The following is a 14,919-nucleotide window of genomic DNA, read 5'->3' on the forward strand; positions in this document are numbered from 1 at the left end:
TAAAAGCAAAGAATTGCCAACCAAGAATTCTGTATCTGGTAAAACTGTCTTTTAGAATGAGGGAGGAATTAAGACATTCCCAGATAAATGAAAACTGAGGGACTTCATCACCACAAGATTAACCCTATAAGAAATGCTGAAAGGAAAGGACACTACAACTGACTGAAGCCATATGAGGAAATAAAGATCTCTGGTAAAGATAATGACTTAGATAAATATAAATACCAGTACTATTTTATTTTTATTTTTAATTTAACTTTTGACTTCCTCTAAGATCTAAAGAGCAAATATATAAAATGTACTGATAAATCAATGGTTTTGGACTCACTATAAAAATATGTCCTTTGTGACAACTATATAACGGCAAGGGGGAAAGTGGGGTTTGGGGATATAGTTTAGTACCTGTTATTGAAGTTAAGTTGGTATCAAATCAAAGTTAAGGTAGTTATAGATTTAGACTGTTTTAATTTAAGCCCCATGGTACCCACAGAAAATATGAGAGAACATGCAAAGACATAGAGACAGAAAGTAGAGTAAAGGTTACCAGGAGTAGGGGGCAGGGGTAATGAGGAGTTAATGCAAAATGAGTTGTAAGGTTTCTGTTTGAGGTGATTGGAAAGTTCTAGTAATGAATGGTGGAGAGGGTACAGCAAGACTGTGAATATAATAAATCCCACTAAATGGTATGTTTGGGAGGGATTTGGATGGGAAGATCTATATTTTATGTGTTTCTATAATTAAAGAAAAAAACGAAAGGGATAATGACAGTTAAATGCAATATGTGATACTGGATGGGATCTAACAATGGAAGAGAAAAGTCTCAAAAGGATATTTGAACTTCAGGTAATTACGTAAGTAACTATCCTTGTTCATAGGAAATGTACATGGAAGTATTATGTATTCAAGGAGCATGATATGTGCAGCCTGTACTCAGATGTTCAGAAAGTAGCTGGATGAATGAATAGATGATACAGTGATATGGCAAAGATGACAAAATGTTAAAATTGGATCTGTTTCTCTGGGGTGGGGTGGGATGGGTGTATGTTTGATTTCTCTGTATGGGGCTTGTATTATTTTTGCAACTGTCCTGTAAGTTTGAAATTATTTTAAAATAAAAAGTTAAAAAATTGAGAACACCAATAGTTCCTATATTCCATAAGGTTATGAGGATAGAATTACTACTATTATTACTACATCCTTCAGCAAGTTCAGCTGTCCTAAGGCAGGAACAGGCATGACATATTCAAACAGCAGAATTGGGCTGCAGCACAGTGAGTAAATGAGGAGAGAACATGAAATGATATTCAAGAGTAGGCAGGGGCCAAGTGACATAGGGCTCTTTAAGCCCTGGTTCACACCCACAGGAGTGTCAGTTAAGACTAAGAGCATGGGAAGTCGACTTGGCCTAGTGAATTGGGCGTCCGCCTACCACATGGGAGGTCCGTGGTTCAAACCCCGGGCTTCCTTGATCTGTGTGGAGCTGGCCCATGCGCACTGCTGATGGTGCCCTGCCACGCAAGGGTGTCTCCCCCGTAGGGGAGTCCCACGCACAAAAAGTGCGCCCCGCAAGGAGAGCCACCCAGCACGAAAGAAAGTGCAGCCTGCCCAAGAATGGCACCGCACACACGGAGAGCTGACACACACAAAAAAAAGAGATTTCCGGTGCCACTGATAAGGATAGAAGCAGTCACAGAAGAACTCACAGCGAATGGACAAAGAGAGCAGACAACTGGAGGGGGACGGGGGATGAGAGAAAGAAAGAAATAAATCTTAAAAAAAAAACTAGAATATGTAAGCTTATCATAGAGACAGAAAGTAGATTACAGTGTATGGGGCAGCATGGGGTTGGGGAACTATGGTAGTGGAATGGGGACTTAATGTTTAATAGCTACAGAGTTTCTGTTTGGGATGGTGGAAGTTTTGGTAATGGATGGTGGTAATGGTAGTGCAACAATGAATATAATTAATATCACTGGATTGTATTCTTAAAAGTGGTTAAAATGGGAAATATGCTGTATTTCTGTACCAATATATAATTTTTTTTTTAAACTGATATAAAGAGGAATCATGGGGAAGCGGATGTGGCGGAAACAATTGGGCTCCCATCTACCATATGGGAGCTCCTGGCTTCGATTCTTGGGGCCTCCTGGTGAGGGCAAGCTGGCCCACGTGGCGAAGCTGGCCTGCACGGAGAGCCGATGCAACAAGATGATGCAACAAAAAAGAGACACAGGAAAAGACAATGAGAGACCCAACAAACCAGGGAGCCGAGGTGACTTAAGTGATTGGGTGCCTCTCTCCTATGTCAGAATGTCCCAGGATCAGTTCCCATTGCCTCCTAAAGAGAAGAAGACAAGACAGACAGAAGAACACACAGTGAATGGACACAGAGCAGACAACAAGCACAAGTGGCAAGGAGAGGGAATAAGTAAATAAAATCTTTAAAAAAAAAAAAAAAGAATCATGAAAACTTCTACACCTGTTGTGGGAAACTGGCTTACCTGTTTGTATTGTAAATGTTATACCTGTTAAATGTAGCAGTTGTTAGGTGTTGCAGTTGTTCCCTGTTATTATAAATGATTTTGCTGTTCAGATAGCAAACAGCTGCTTGGTAGTTTCCCAATAAATGCCATGGGAAAACTAGGGTTGAAGCTCTCAGTTCCAGAAACTGTGAGTCCCCTGGTCCCAGATTTGTCTCCCCTCTTGTGTTTCTACCTTTATTTCTGTGTTGCCTTCCCTTCGAGCCAACCTATTGTGAGCTGATTGCACCAGACCCCCAGGAATATATGATAATTCTTTGTTATCCTTTCTTCTTTTAGGGCATCCAATTCTACACTCAATTAAAGACCATCACTTCTCAGTGGAAAGAAGAAGACGCTACGCTTTCCTCACCTGCTGTAGTCATGCCTACAATGGGCCGTTAGAAACAAGTTTATTCCAACTCTGTCTGTCCTGAGTAATGTCCCTTTATTGTTGACCAAATTCACTTGCCAGCTTTGCTCAGATAGTTAACAGTTCTCTGGTATTGATTGGAATACTTTCTAGCTAAAATCTTTTTCAGAACCATTAATCCCTGCAGAGTTGCTATAGAGAGACTTTTGGTATAACTTTGAAACCAGATTTTCCCTTGTTCTTCTACTTCTATTTTTGAGGTAACTTGTTATAACTGTGAAATGCTTATCTGGAATGAGGGGTTAGATCTGTTTTCTAAGAAGTCTCCCCTTTTCTGAAGACTTGAAAGAGCTAAAGATTATGTAAAGAAGATCTTCCAATAATTGGAAGAAAAATTCTTGGATGAAGAAAGAGGATAGAAATAACTCACCCTTTGGTTGTCCTCAAACACAGGCTTAGATCGATGCTGGTGAGGGAGACCTGTCTGCCAGCATTTCTTGAGCCTTTGATTTATCCCACACTACATGGAAAATCCATTTCTACTTATCCTAAAGTTATGACAACTGCTTCTTTTATGCTGACTGCTACTTTGTCCTAGAGATTTGTGAACATTTAATTTTATCATTGTCAGCGTTCCAGCTTCTTAAAATCACTTCTCAAGGAATCCTCAGTGTGTGTTGGGGGAATCAACTTTTTTATTGTGTGTGCCAGTTTTCAGGGTTTGCTTCACCAATCATTAATTAATGCATTAGCCATTAATTAAGATCATGAAGATGCAAATTTTAGCCCAGAAATCAAGGGGCGTTCCAATCATGTAAGTGGGCAAAACTCTTGCCTTAAGCAAGTCTAACTTGATATTACTTACTTGCCTTACTGGAATTTTATATATTCTTTCCTCTTGTTTGCATTTATCAGTGACACTTTTTTAATGAAAAAAATCTTAATTCAAGTTATTGAGCCTAAGGAATCTCAAAGCTTTTGGCGACACAAAGTAATAATTTTTTTAAAATACCTTGACAGATTCTTAATATTATTTAATTAAAGTTTCTTTAAGCTTTTTTGTTTCTTTGATATATCTGAACTCTAGGTCAGAACAGAAATTGATGGGCTAGGCAGAATGGGTTCTGTCTTTTTCTATATAATCGACCTGAATCCTGTCTTTCTGATATGGTTTGTTTATATATATATATATATAAATTTTTTTTTTCCTTTCCCTGATGTGGTTTATACCCAGTGAGCTAGGAGAAGACTGCTGACTCAGATAGAATAATCTTGGTCTTCAGGCAGATAGGACAGGTTATTTATTTTTTCTGCTTCCTAATTAGTCACTTGGGTAGTGCTAATCATACTACATAGGGTTTATTTGGTGGATTAAGAATGATGAAAAACTTTGGAAATACTTGTACACTCTCTGGACTTCAGACTTATTACTATCACCTGCTGTACAGACACTTAAAGTGTTTGGAACTTGAATATAATGGACTAAAGACCCTAATGGGTCTCTTCTTTTTTAGACTTGGCTTCCTTTCGGTGAAGTAATAGAAATTTACATTTTGAAAGCAGAACACCCCTTGTTTTATCTCTATCACAGCTGATAAGTGGTAGTGATATTTAATCCAATCCAACAGTTATAGGCCGAGTTGAATAAAAGGTCATATTGTCTAAATTCCAAATGGAATTAAAAATAATCATATACTCTTTAAGGTTTCCTTACATCTAAGGGAAATCACTTTTTAAAAAAATACTGACCAGTCAAAATAATGTACTCTAATTGAAATCAACTTGTTTACTTGTTTGGCCAACTACTTGCTGCTGAGGAGTTTGTTTTTTAGAAGGAAAAAAATATGTGTAGTTATGGTCACGCTAATAGCAACTGAAAAATCACTTTTATTTTCTTTCTGTCTAATGTGGCCTCATTTGAAATTTCTCAGATTCTACATTGTGCTAATTGATTATGAATAACAAATTATGAATAAAATCTCTTAAAAGAGAAAACCTGGCTTTTTTAAAAAATAGTATCATACTTCCTTATAATGTCTTTGCCCCCTAGGTTGTGACTTTCCCACTTCTCTCCAAAGCCAAGAGTTGGAAAGTGATTTTATAAATGTCCTTCCCATATGTCTTTGTTGCATTTTCATATAGTGAGAATTTTTTTCCAAAGCAAGCCTGTAAGGTTAAAGTTGACGGCTATTCATTGCCCATTTAGCCTTTTCTGCTTCTAAAATAATCCAGCAAAGGCCTTCTTTACTCACTGAAGGATTAAAAAATACAGAGTTTTGAATATGACTGAAGACAGAAAAGTTTATTATATATGAAAGAGTGTATTTGGCTGGGCTGCTAATTTTAAAGGCAGTCTGTAGGTTTTCTACTTTAACAGGTATTTGCATTAAATAGAATACATCTTTAGTGTAAATATTATTAGAAAATTTTTTGTGATCTCATATTAATGCCATTATTCATTTTGCTGATCCCTCAGAGTCTCTGGCCAGTAGAGAAAAGAACTGTTATCAAGATATTACGTGGGGAAGGATAAAAGTTGCAAGTATCATTTGATTATGTATATTATAGACTCCTTACTATTTCAGATTATTGTGATCCGTACTGAATACTGGTTAGCAGCAGTTCATCAGAAGAGTCTGAGATTGGAACTTGCTGGGTGATGAAGGTTTGATCTCGAGGCTTACTTTCATCTCTGCAATAACAATAAAATAATGACCTGTCATCCAGGCATACATGGAACTTTGTTCAGAACAATAGACATATTACTTTCACCCAGCTTTAGGACATATAAGATGCCCATAAGAACCACCATAATCAGGCTCATATTAATTGCTTTGGCAAGAGAGATCTTACCCAAATTCCTTTGTTTCTCCTTTATTGGAAGGAATGTAGTCTGGAATGGGAGGCCTAGAACTCTGGCTGTATTTCCTGTGGTGGGGAATAGGCAACAAACATGATGAGGCATTCAGTGTCTCCTGCCCTATATTTCAACTACACTTCAAAGTGTTAAATGAAATGTTTCAGTTACTCAGGCTTATTTTCACAATTGAGCTTTAATACATAGATAATAATTGCATAATGTTAAGCAAATTAATATAAACATGTTCTCTTGAGGTTGAGATATATTGAACTCAAAGGAGGTAAGTATTTGGGATGATAATACTGTTATAAATGGTTAACAGCAAGGGTGACCAGAGTACTGACCAAAAACATGGCCTGAAAAGTCGCCTTCCCACAAAAAGAGCCTCAGAACACAGAAAGGTTACCCAGTGGAAATAGGCCCAGTATGAAAATTTCCCTTTATACTTTGGAAAGTCTAGGGTTAATAATAGGGAATAAACATCATTAATTCAATATTCTAATTTGAAAATGAGCTTAACAGGTATAAAGTACAGAGAGTTAATCTGCCAACACATTCAGACACATACCCCGCTCCTAAAACTTGTCCTAAATTAGCTGCATATGAAAGCAGCACAAACTCATTCAAAATCTGACTATAACTCAGGAGACCTCAATCTCTGGACTGTCCATGTGACAGCCAGGCCCTGAACCTCAGCAGACTTGCAGTTCCTACCCTCTGGTTTATTGGACTTACCCTGGCCAGCTAACAGGGAGGTGAAGAAGGTCAACCACCACACCAGGGAGCCAAGAATGCCTACAACTGCAAGCAGGAGAATTGCATCCATCATCCATGTGGAATCGAAGCCCCCTCTTGATATAGAGGTGGAGTGGACATAATCATTCCAGTCTCCACAGGATGGAGGAATAGAGTATGGATTAAAGAGGATTTACCTGTATTCTACTGTGGAACTATTGTGATTAGTAATGGAAGAAATTGTAGCATTGATGTGGATAAAGTGGCCATGGTAGCTGCTGAGGGTAGGGAGAAGAAAGAAGAAATATGATGTGGGGGCATTTTCAGGACTTGGAGTTGTCCTCGGTGGTGCTGCAGGGACAGATGCTGGACACTGTATGTTCTGCCATGGCCCACTGGGTGGACTGGGGGGGAGAGTAAACTACAATATAAATCATTATCCATGTGGTGCAGCAGTGCTCCAAAATGTGTTCACCAAATGTAAGGAATGTCCCACGATGATGAAAGAGGTTGTTGATGTGGGAGGAGGGGGGTGTGGGGGGAATGGGGGGTATATGGGGACCTCATATTTTTTTGATGTAACATTTTTTTAAAAATTAAAATTAAAAAATTAAAAGGAAAAAATGTTTAAAAAAAAATTGATGTAATACAGAAAAAAAATCTGACTATATTAAATAGTCTAATGGTGATACATGGGAAAAAGTGTACTTTAAATGTTAATAGTGTCTGCATGATGGCCAGAGTGCTTGCTGATGTACTGAAGAGTCCAACTTACTAACCAGTAAGTTGTAAGCACGCCACTTTAACTTGGTTCAAACATAAAGAAAAATGTTCCACTGGAGGGTTTACAATATATACATCAATGTAAACTCTTATCCATATCACAACTTGACTAGCCCCTTGGGAGACCTTCTATCACCTAACTCTTCCCCAGTCTACTTTGAGCTTTCTCATTAATCCCTTCTTCATCTCAACATTTCACCATACTATTATTTTTCCTTTATCCAACCTGTACATATGAGATTCCAAAAGGCTTAGACATGGTTCTACTGTCATCAGGAACAAGTTCAGGGAAGCAGACTTGGCCCAATGGATAGGGCGTCCGCCTACCACATGGAGGTCCACCGTTCAAACCCCAGGCCTCCTTGACCAGTGTGGAGCTGGCCCATGTGCAGAGCTGATGCGTGCAAGGAGCATGCAAGGAGTGCTGTGCCACACAGGGGTGTCCCCTGTGTGGGGGAGCCAAGGAGTGCACCTCATAAGGAGAGCCCCCCAGTGTGAAAGAGTGCAGCCTGCCCAAGAATGGAGCCACACACACGGAGAGCTGACACAAGATGATGCAACAAAAGGAAACATTCCTGGTGCCACAGAAGAACACACAATGAATGGACAGAGAGCAGACAACCGGGGCGGGAGGGGGGAGGGGGGAAGAGAAATAAAATTTTAAAAAATTAAAGAAGGAACAAGTTCAGTGCATTGGTATGAAAAAAAAACTCATAAAAATTCCTTTGTTTCCCCAGTGTTGAAACAACTTAGTATGAACTGGGGACCTGAAATTCTGGGTGCTGACTGCTGTAGGGAAAAGTCATCTCACAAGAGTTTTTATAAAACTCTTTGGAAGGTTACCAAAAAATAAAAGCAAGAAAGATTTCAAAGTCCTTCACCTTTCTATACGATTCTTAAACTCTTCCCTTTTGGTTGTACTTTTCCTTGTTCTGTTCCCAAATTGTGGTTATTCCTAAAGGTTCTAGCCTCAGTTCTACTACTCTTCTACCTTGACCCACTCTCCTAGATTCAACTACCAATTTTCACTAAACATGCTCAAATCTCCCTCCCTAAACTCTCCTCTGCACTCCAGTCACTATGTTCAAATGCCTCAAATTTTTTTCTCTTCAATGTATTGCCATCATCCCCCATTCAACACTGAAAGTATATTCTGTTTCTCCTGCCTGGAATGTTTTTTCCTCCTCCTTTTTGCCCTGTTAATTCTCACTCATTTTTTAGAAGTCAACTCTAGCTTTTACTTCCTCAAAAACTTTCATGACCTCCCTGATTAAGACACTCTCATATCATTATACACTACTGTTCTGAGCCTATGTCACAATTGCACTTTTACATTTCTGTTTGGTTATGGTCAGCTGTAAGAAAATTGATCTGAGAACCAATCTAGTGTAAGGAAAATGGCTTATTTCTGTTTGTACTCCTCCAAAAGAGGGAAGAAAAGTAGGTTACACATTTCAATCTACAATGATATAAATTCAGACTTTTCTGCATAGTTTTTAAGGCTCATCATAACTTAATCTATGGAATAAACCTTATTTCTAATTAGTCTCGCATACACTAAATTTCCTCAAGCCAGCCAATTTTTCCTCAGTGTTCCTAAACACCCCACACCCATTCCCACCTCTGGGCTTTTGCAGTCTACTAAGCCCTTTGCCTGGTGTGCCCTCCTCCACACTTCCTGCTATCTAGTTATACTTCAAGGCACCTCACAGAGTTCCACTCCTTCAGGAAAGTTTCCTCTAATCACTGTGATCCACTGAAATGTTGTCTAAATTCCAATTATACTTTATAGTGCTACCTAATTTTTCCTTGTCATGTTTGTTTTTCTTTAGTTAACTCTATTTTAAGCTTTTTTAGATCAAGAGCAATGTCTCTTAATTCTTTTGGATCTGCGGTAGTATCTAATTTAGTGCCAAGCATTTAACAAGCAGTCAATAAGTGCTTCATTGCTTTACTTCTCAAAACCAGGGTGATAGTCACTGATAAAAAAGTAGAGTGGAGAAAGAGAGTGAAGAAAGAGAGTGAAGCTAATCACTAAAAGGAATTACCGGTGGTGGACTTGGCCCAGTGGTTAGGGCATCCGTCTACCACATGGGAGGTCCATGGTTCAAACCCCAGGCCTCCTTGACCCGTGTGGAGCTGGCCCATGCACAATGCTGATCTGCGCAAGGAGTGCCCTGCCACGCAGGGGTGTCCCCCACATAGGGGAGCCCCACGCGCAAGGAGTGCGCCCCATCAGAAGAGCCACCCAGCGCGAAAGAAAGTGCAGCCTGCCCAGGAATGGCTCTGCACACACAGAGCTGACACAACAAGATGACGCAACAAAAAGAAACACAGATTCCTGCACCGCTGACAACAACAGAAGCAGACAAAGAAGACACAGCAAATAGACACAGAGAACAGACAACTGGGGTGGGGGGAAAGGGAGAGAAATAAATCTTTAAAAAAATAAAAAATAAAAGGAATTACTAGGATTTCCATTTTTCTTTCTAGGTATTACAGATTCCCTTAATAATAACCTTAAAAGCATTTACTTATCTCTACAGACCAATAAAACCTTAATAAACTGTTATGTTTCTCTTAAGTTGCCATTCATTCAGCTGAGCTATGTTGTAACTTCTTAACAAACATTACCTTAAACATCTAAGATTAATTTTCTCTTTTCTTCCCCCTTTAATTTCAATTCATTTTTCAATTTTCCTACTCAATCATTCCATTTATCTCCTGGAGTTGCAGTAGTTATCAGAAGGACTCTTATATTTTCTGGCCCATTACCATTCTTTTCATTCTAAATAAGAATAAATCCATTGTTCCTATATGGTTTGTAGATTTGATAATGACTTGGTATTTCACTGCAGAAAGAGGGAGTTACCTGGGAACAAAACCATTCATTTTTGCAAAGAGTAATCTCAAGACTTTCTCCTTCTGCTCCCAGGTCAAATCTCCAATATCCACATCTCCTTGAATATTTGTCCTGAAGAAGTTCAAAGAAAAAAAAAGAAAAATAAGGTCAAAGTAAGCTGTTTAAAAAAAAACTATAAAATTTATGAACATGTGGAAAAGATCCTATACCATAACTGAATATTATGGGGTGTAATGACAACAAAGCAAACTATATCTATTACAAAAACAATAAGTTTAAAAGTATATCAATATACTAGCCAACATGCGATTTTATGTAGTCCTAAAATGGAAATAAAAACTATAACAACATGGAAAAATATCTGTTCACACATAAGCGAATAAACAAAATAGAAAATCTTAATATAACATTGTATAACATTGTATGTCCAGACATACACAGAGACAAAGAAAACATGGGGAAAAAAAACAGTTGTTTGGTAAAATTATTGATAAGACTTTTTGTTTTTTAACATTTTTTTTTTAATTTCAAAGTGACATTTATTATTACTTTTTAAAAATTCAGTTTTATTGATACATATTATTAAAGTATACAATCCATCCAAAATGTATAATCAATAGTATTTGGCATAATCACATAGTTGTGCATTCATCGCTTTTCAATCATTATTAGAACATTTTCATTTTTCCAATAATAATAATAAAGACAAAAAACAGACAAATAAAAAAACTCTATCCCTTAATAATCACCTCACAATCCATCTTTGCTTCCCCTGCTGTACATCGCTGTTTTTCTATTTGCATCTCTCTAATTTATTTGTATTTATAGTTTGTATAGATGGAGTCAAACAATATATAGTATCTTTTGTCTAATTTCTTTCACTTAGTATATTTCCTTTTTTTCTTAATCTTAATGCAAGATTATTAATATATCACTATATACTACTGTCCATATTTTGCTTTGGTTGTGTAAAGTCCCATGTAATTTTTTTAGTTTTCCTTCTAGTAATATACATGACCTCAGACTTAACCTTTATAACCACTGTCATACCCATATATTAGCACTGCTAATTACAAACACTACGATGTGCTTTCACCATTTCTATTTATTTCCAAAGATTTATGAACAACCTTTTTACAATTTCTGCACAGATTGATCCTTAACTTTTCATTCTCTACCCTCATTCTATTTTCTGGTGACCTAGTTATTAACTTCATGAATATACACAAATATTTATTTCATAATAGTGCAATCATACAGTACTTGTCCTTTTATGTCTGGCTTGCTGCACTCAACATTATGTCCTCCAGGTTCACTCATGTTATCATATGCTTTACAACTTCATTTCTTCTTACAGCTGAATAATATACCATTGTATGTGTACCCCACAATTTGTTTATCCATTTATAGATTGATGGACATCTGTGTGGTTCCCATATTTTGGCAGTTGTGAATAACACCACTTTGAACATCATGTGCAGATGTCTGTTTGTATCACTGCTCTCAGTTCTTCTGGGTATATAACTAGTAGTGGTATTGTGGAGTCACATGGCAAATCTATATTCACTTCCTTAGGAAATGCCACACAGTCCTCCACAGTGGCTGTACCATTCTGCAATCCCACCAACTGTGAATAATTGTTCCTCTCTCTCCACATCCTCTCCAACACTTGTAGTTTTCCATTTTTTAATCGTGGCCATTCTAATAGGTGTGAAATGATATCTCATTGTTGCTTTGATTTGCATTTCCCTAATGGCTGGTGATGAAGATTTTTTTCATGTTTTTTTTTTGTCATTTGTATTTCTTCTTTGGACAATTGTCTCTTCAAGGCTTTTGCCCATTTTTTAATCAAGTCATTTGTCTTTTTATTGTCTTTTTATTGTTGAATTTTAGCATCTCTTTATACATCATGGATATTAAACCCTTATCGGATATGTGATTGCCAAATATTTTCTCCCATTGGGTTGGCTGCCTTTTCACTCTTTTGACAAAGTCTTTTGAAGTTCAAAATGATTAATTTTTTATTTTATTTTGAAAAAAGCTTTAGATTACATAAATGTTACATTGAAAATATAGGGGGATTCCTTTACACCTCCCTCCTCCCCCTCCCATACTTTTCCCCATTAACAACATCTTTCATTAGTGTGGTACATTTGTTACAATTAATGAAAACATATTGAATCATTGTTACTAACCATGGTCTATAGTTTACATTATAGATTACACTTTGCACTGCACGATTTTATACGTTTTGACAATTTGTCATTGCAGTGTCATGCAGGACAATTCCAAGGTCCAAAAAATGCACCATGTTACACTTACCCTTTTCTTATTTTTAATTTTTTTTTAGGTATGGGGCCAGGGATTGAACCAGGGACCTCAAATGTGGGAAGCCAGTGCCAAACCCCTGACCACATCAGTTTCCCTGAGTTGTTTTTTTTTCATTTGTTTTGCTTGTTTTTGTTTTTTAGGAGGCGCTGGGGACTGAACCCGGGACCTCCTATGTGGGAGGTGGGCGCTCAACTGCTTAAGCCACATCCACGCCCCACACCTATTCTTTCCTCTCCCTCCCCTCAGAATCTCTGGTGGCCACTGCCTTTATATCAGTGTTACAAATTCTTCCATTGCTAGAATAATAATAAATCTACTTTAATACATAGTTGAACTCCCCCTTATGTTTGTCCATTTCTCAGTCTTGAGGATTTGGGGATGGTGATGCCCACTCTGTTTTGATTGAGAGGGAGTTTAGATTCCATGGAGCAGATGGGTGGAACTGTCTTGCATACAGTTATAGATACTGTTTTTTGGGATGGGCATTGTCCACCATTATCCAAAAGTGTTTAATTTTGAGGAGGTCCCATTTATCTATTTTTTTAACTTGTTGCTTGTGCTTTGGGTGTAAGGTTTAAGAAACCACCACCTACCACAAGATCTTTCAGATGTTTCCCTACATTTTCTTCTAGTAGTTTCATGGTCCTGGCTTTTATATTTAGGCCATTGATCCATTTTGAGTTGATTCTTGTTAGGGAGTGAGATAGGGGTTCTCTTTCATTCTTTTGGTTATGGATATACAGTTCTCCCAGCACCATTTGTTGGTGAAGAAACTGTTTTGTCCCAGTAATGTGGACTAGGTTGGTTTGTCCAAAACCAGTTGGCCATACAGGTGACGGTTTATTTCTGGACTCTAAATTTTATTCCATTGATCAATGTGTCTATCTTTATGTCAATAACATGCAGTTTTGACCACTGTAGCTTTGTAATATGTTTCAAGTTCAGGCAGTGAGAATCCTCCCACATCTCTCTCTCTTTTTTTTTAAAGGAGGTACTGGACATTGAACTAGGACCTTGTACATAGGAAGCAGATGCTCAACCACTGAGCTACACTCCCCTCGCTTTTCATTTTTAGGATGTTTCTGGTGATGCAGGTGCCCTTTCCCTTCCAAATAAATTTGTTAATTGCCTTTTCTATTTCTGTAAAGTAGGCTGCATTGGAATTTTGATTGGTATTGCACTGAATGCATATATCAGTTTGGGTAGGATTAACATCTTCATGATATTTAGTCTTCCAGTCCATGAACATAGAGGATCTTTCCCTTTGGTTAGGGCCTCTGTATTAGTAAGCCAAATGGATGCTGATGCAAAATACCAGAAGTCTGTTTGCTTTTATAGAGGGTATTTATTTGAGGTAGAAGCCTACAGTTACCAGGTCATAAAGCATGTTACTTCCCTCACCAAAGTCTATTGCCATGTGTTGGAGCAAGATGGCTGCTGATGTCTGCCAGGGTTTGGGCTTCCTGGCTTCCTCTCTTCCTGGGACTCATTTCTCTCTGGGCTCAGTGCCTCTGTGTTCTCCATAAGGTCAGCTGTAGATTATGAGGCTCTCTAGGCTTTACCTCTCTCCACAAGACCAGCTGTAGACTATTAGGCAACCAGTTCTGTCTCTCTCTCCCTGGGACCCAAATTCCCTTCAGGCTCAGCTGCTCTCCATTCCTCTGTGTGCTTACTTCCCAGGCTCCAGCTCAAAAGTCCAACCTCCCTTCTCTACAGTGTGGTTTCTCTGTGAGTCCTACTGATGTGGCCCAATCAAAGCCTTAATCATTATTTAAAAGTAAAACTTCTGAATCCAATATAGTCTAATATGCCCAGAGGAAAAGAACAGTTTACAAACAAAATCCAATATTTCTTTTAGGAATTCATCAATAATATCAAACTGCTACAGCCTCTTTGATTTCTTTTAGCAGTGTTTTGTAGTTTTCTGAATATAGATCCTGTACATCTTTGGTTAAATTGATTCCTAAGTATTTGTGTCATTTTGTTGCTATAATAAATAGATTTTTTTCCTGATTTTCTCCTCAGTTGTTCAACACTAGTATACAGGCGGTGGACTTGGCCCAGTGGTTGGGGCGTCCGTCTACCACATGGGAGGTCCGTGGTTCGAGACCCAGGCCTCCTTGACCAGTGTGGAGCTGGCCCATGCGCATGCCATGCAGGGGTATCCCCCACGTGGGAAAACCCCACGCGCAGGGAGTGCACCCCGTGGGGGGAGTTGCCCAGCGCGGAAGAGGGTGCAGCCTGCCCAGGAATGGTGCCGTGCGTGCGTGCAGAGAGCTGACGCAGCAAGATGACGCAGCAGGGAGAGACACAGATTCCCGTGCCGCTGATGGCAACAGAAGTGGACAGGGAAGGCGCAGGAGGTGGACACAGAGAGCAGACAACTGGGGCGGGGGAGAAGGGGAGAGAAATGAATAAAATTAAAATCTTAAAAAAAAAATACTAGTATACCAAA

The 14,919-nt window shown here is 38.5% G+C and overlaps 2 protein-coding genes across 3 annotated transcripts in view; one reads left to right on the forward strand and one right to left on the reverse strand.

Moving 5' to 3' along the window:
* Positions 1–4,887, forward strand: part of ALDH6A1 (aldehyde dehydrogenase 6 family member A1) — a 35,679-nt gene extending 30,792 nt beyond the window's left edge. For both annotated transcript variants that reach the window (XM_004455140.5, XM_058293077.2), the window contains one exon: positions 2,820–4,887. In XM_004455140.5, the coding sequence (XP_004455197.1) occupies positions 2,820–2,924 (105 nt within the window). In that variant the 3' untranslated portion in view covers positions 2,925–4,887. The remainder of the gene's footprint in view (positions 1–2,819) is intronic.
* A 279-nt stretch (positions 4,888–5,166) lies between these two features.
* BBOF1 (basal body orientation factor 1) overlaps positions 5,167–14,919 on the reverse strand; it is a 48,895-nt gene continuing 39,142 nt past the window's right edge. Inside the window, exons 9-11 of the mRNA XM_004455137.4 lie at positions 10,143–10,244; positions 5,746–5,820; positions 5,167–5,584 (exon numbers count right to left, since the gene is read on the reverse strand). Of these exons, the coding sequence (XP_004455194.2) occupies positions 5,479–5,584; positions 5,746–5,820; positions 10,143–10,244 (283 nt within the window). The 3' untranslated portion in view covers positions 5,167–5,478. The remainder of the gene's footprint in view (positions 5,585–5,745; positions 5,821–10,142; positions 10,245–14,919) is intronic.

Source organism: Dasypus novemcinctus, chromosome 3 (assembly GCF_030445035.2).
Source record: "Dasypus novemcinctus isolate mDasNov1 chromosome 3, mDasNov1.1.hap2, whole genome shotgun sequence".
NCBI lineage: Eukaryota > Metazoa > Chordata > Mammalia > Cingulata > Dasypodidae > Dasypus > Dasypus novemcinctus.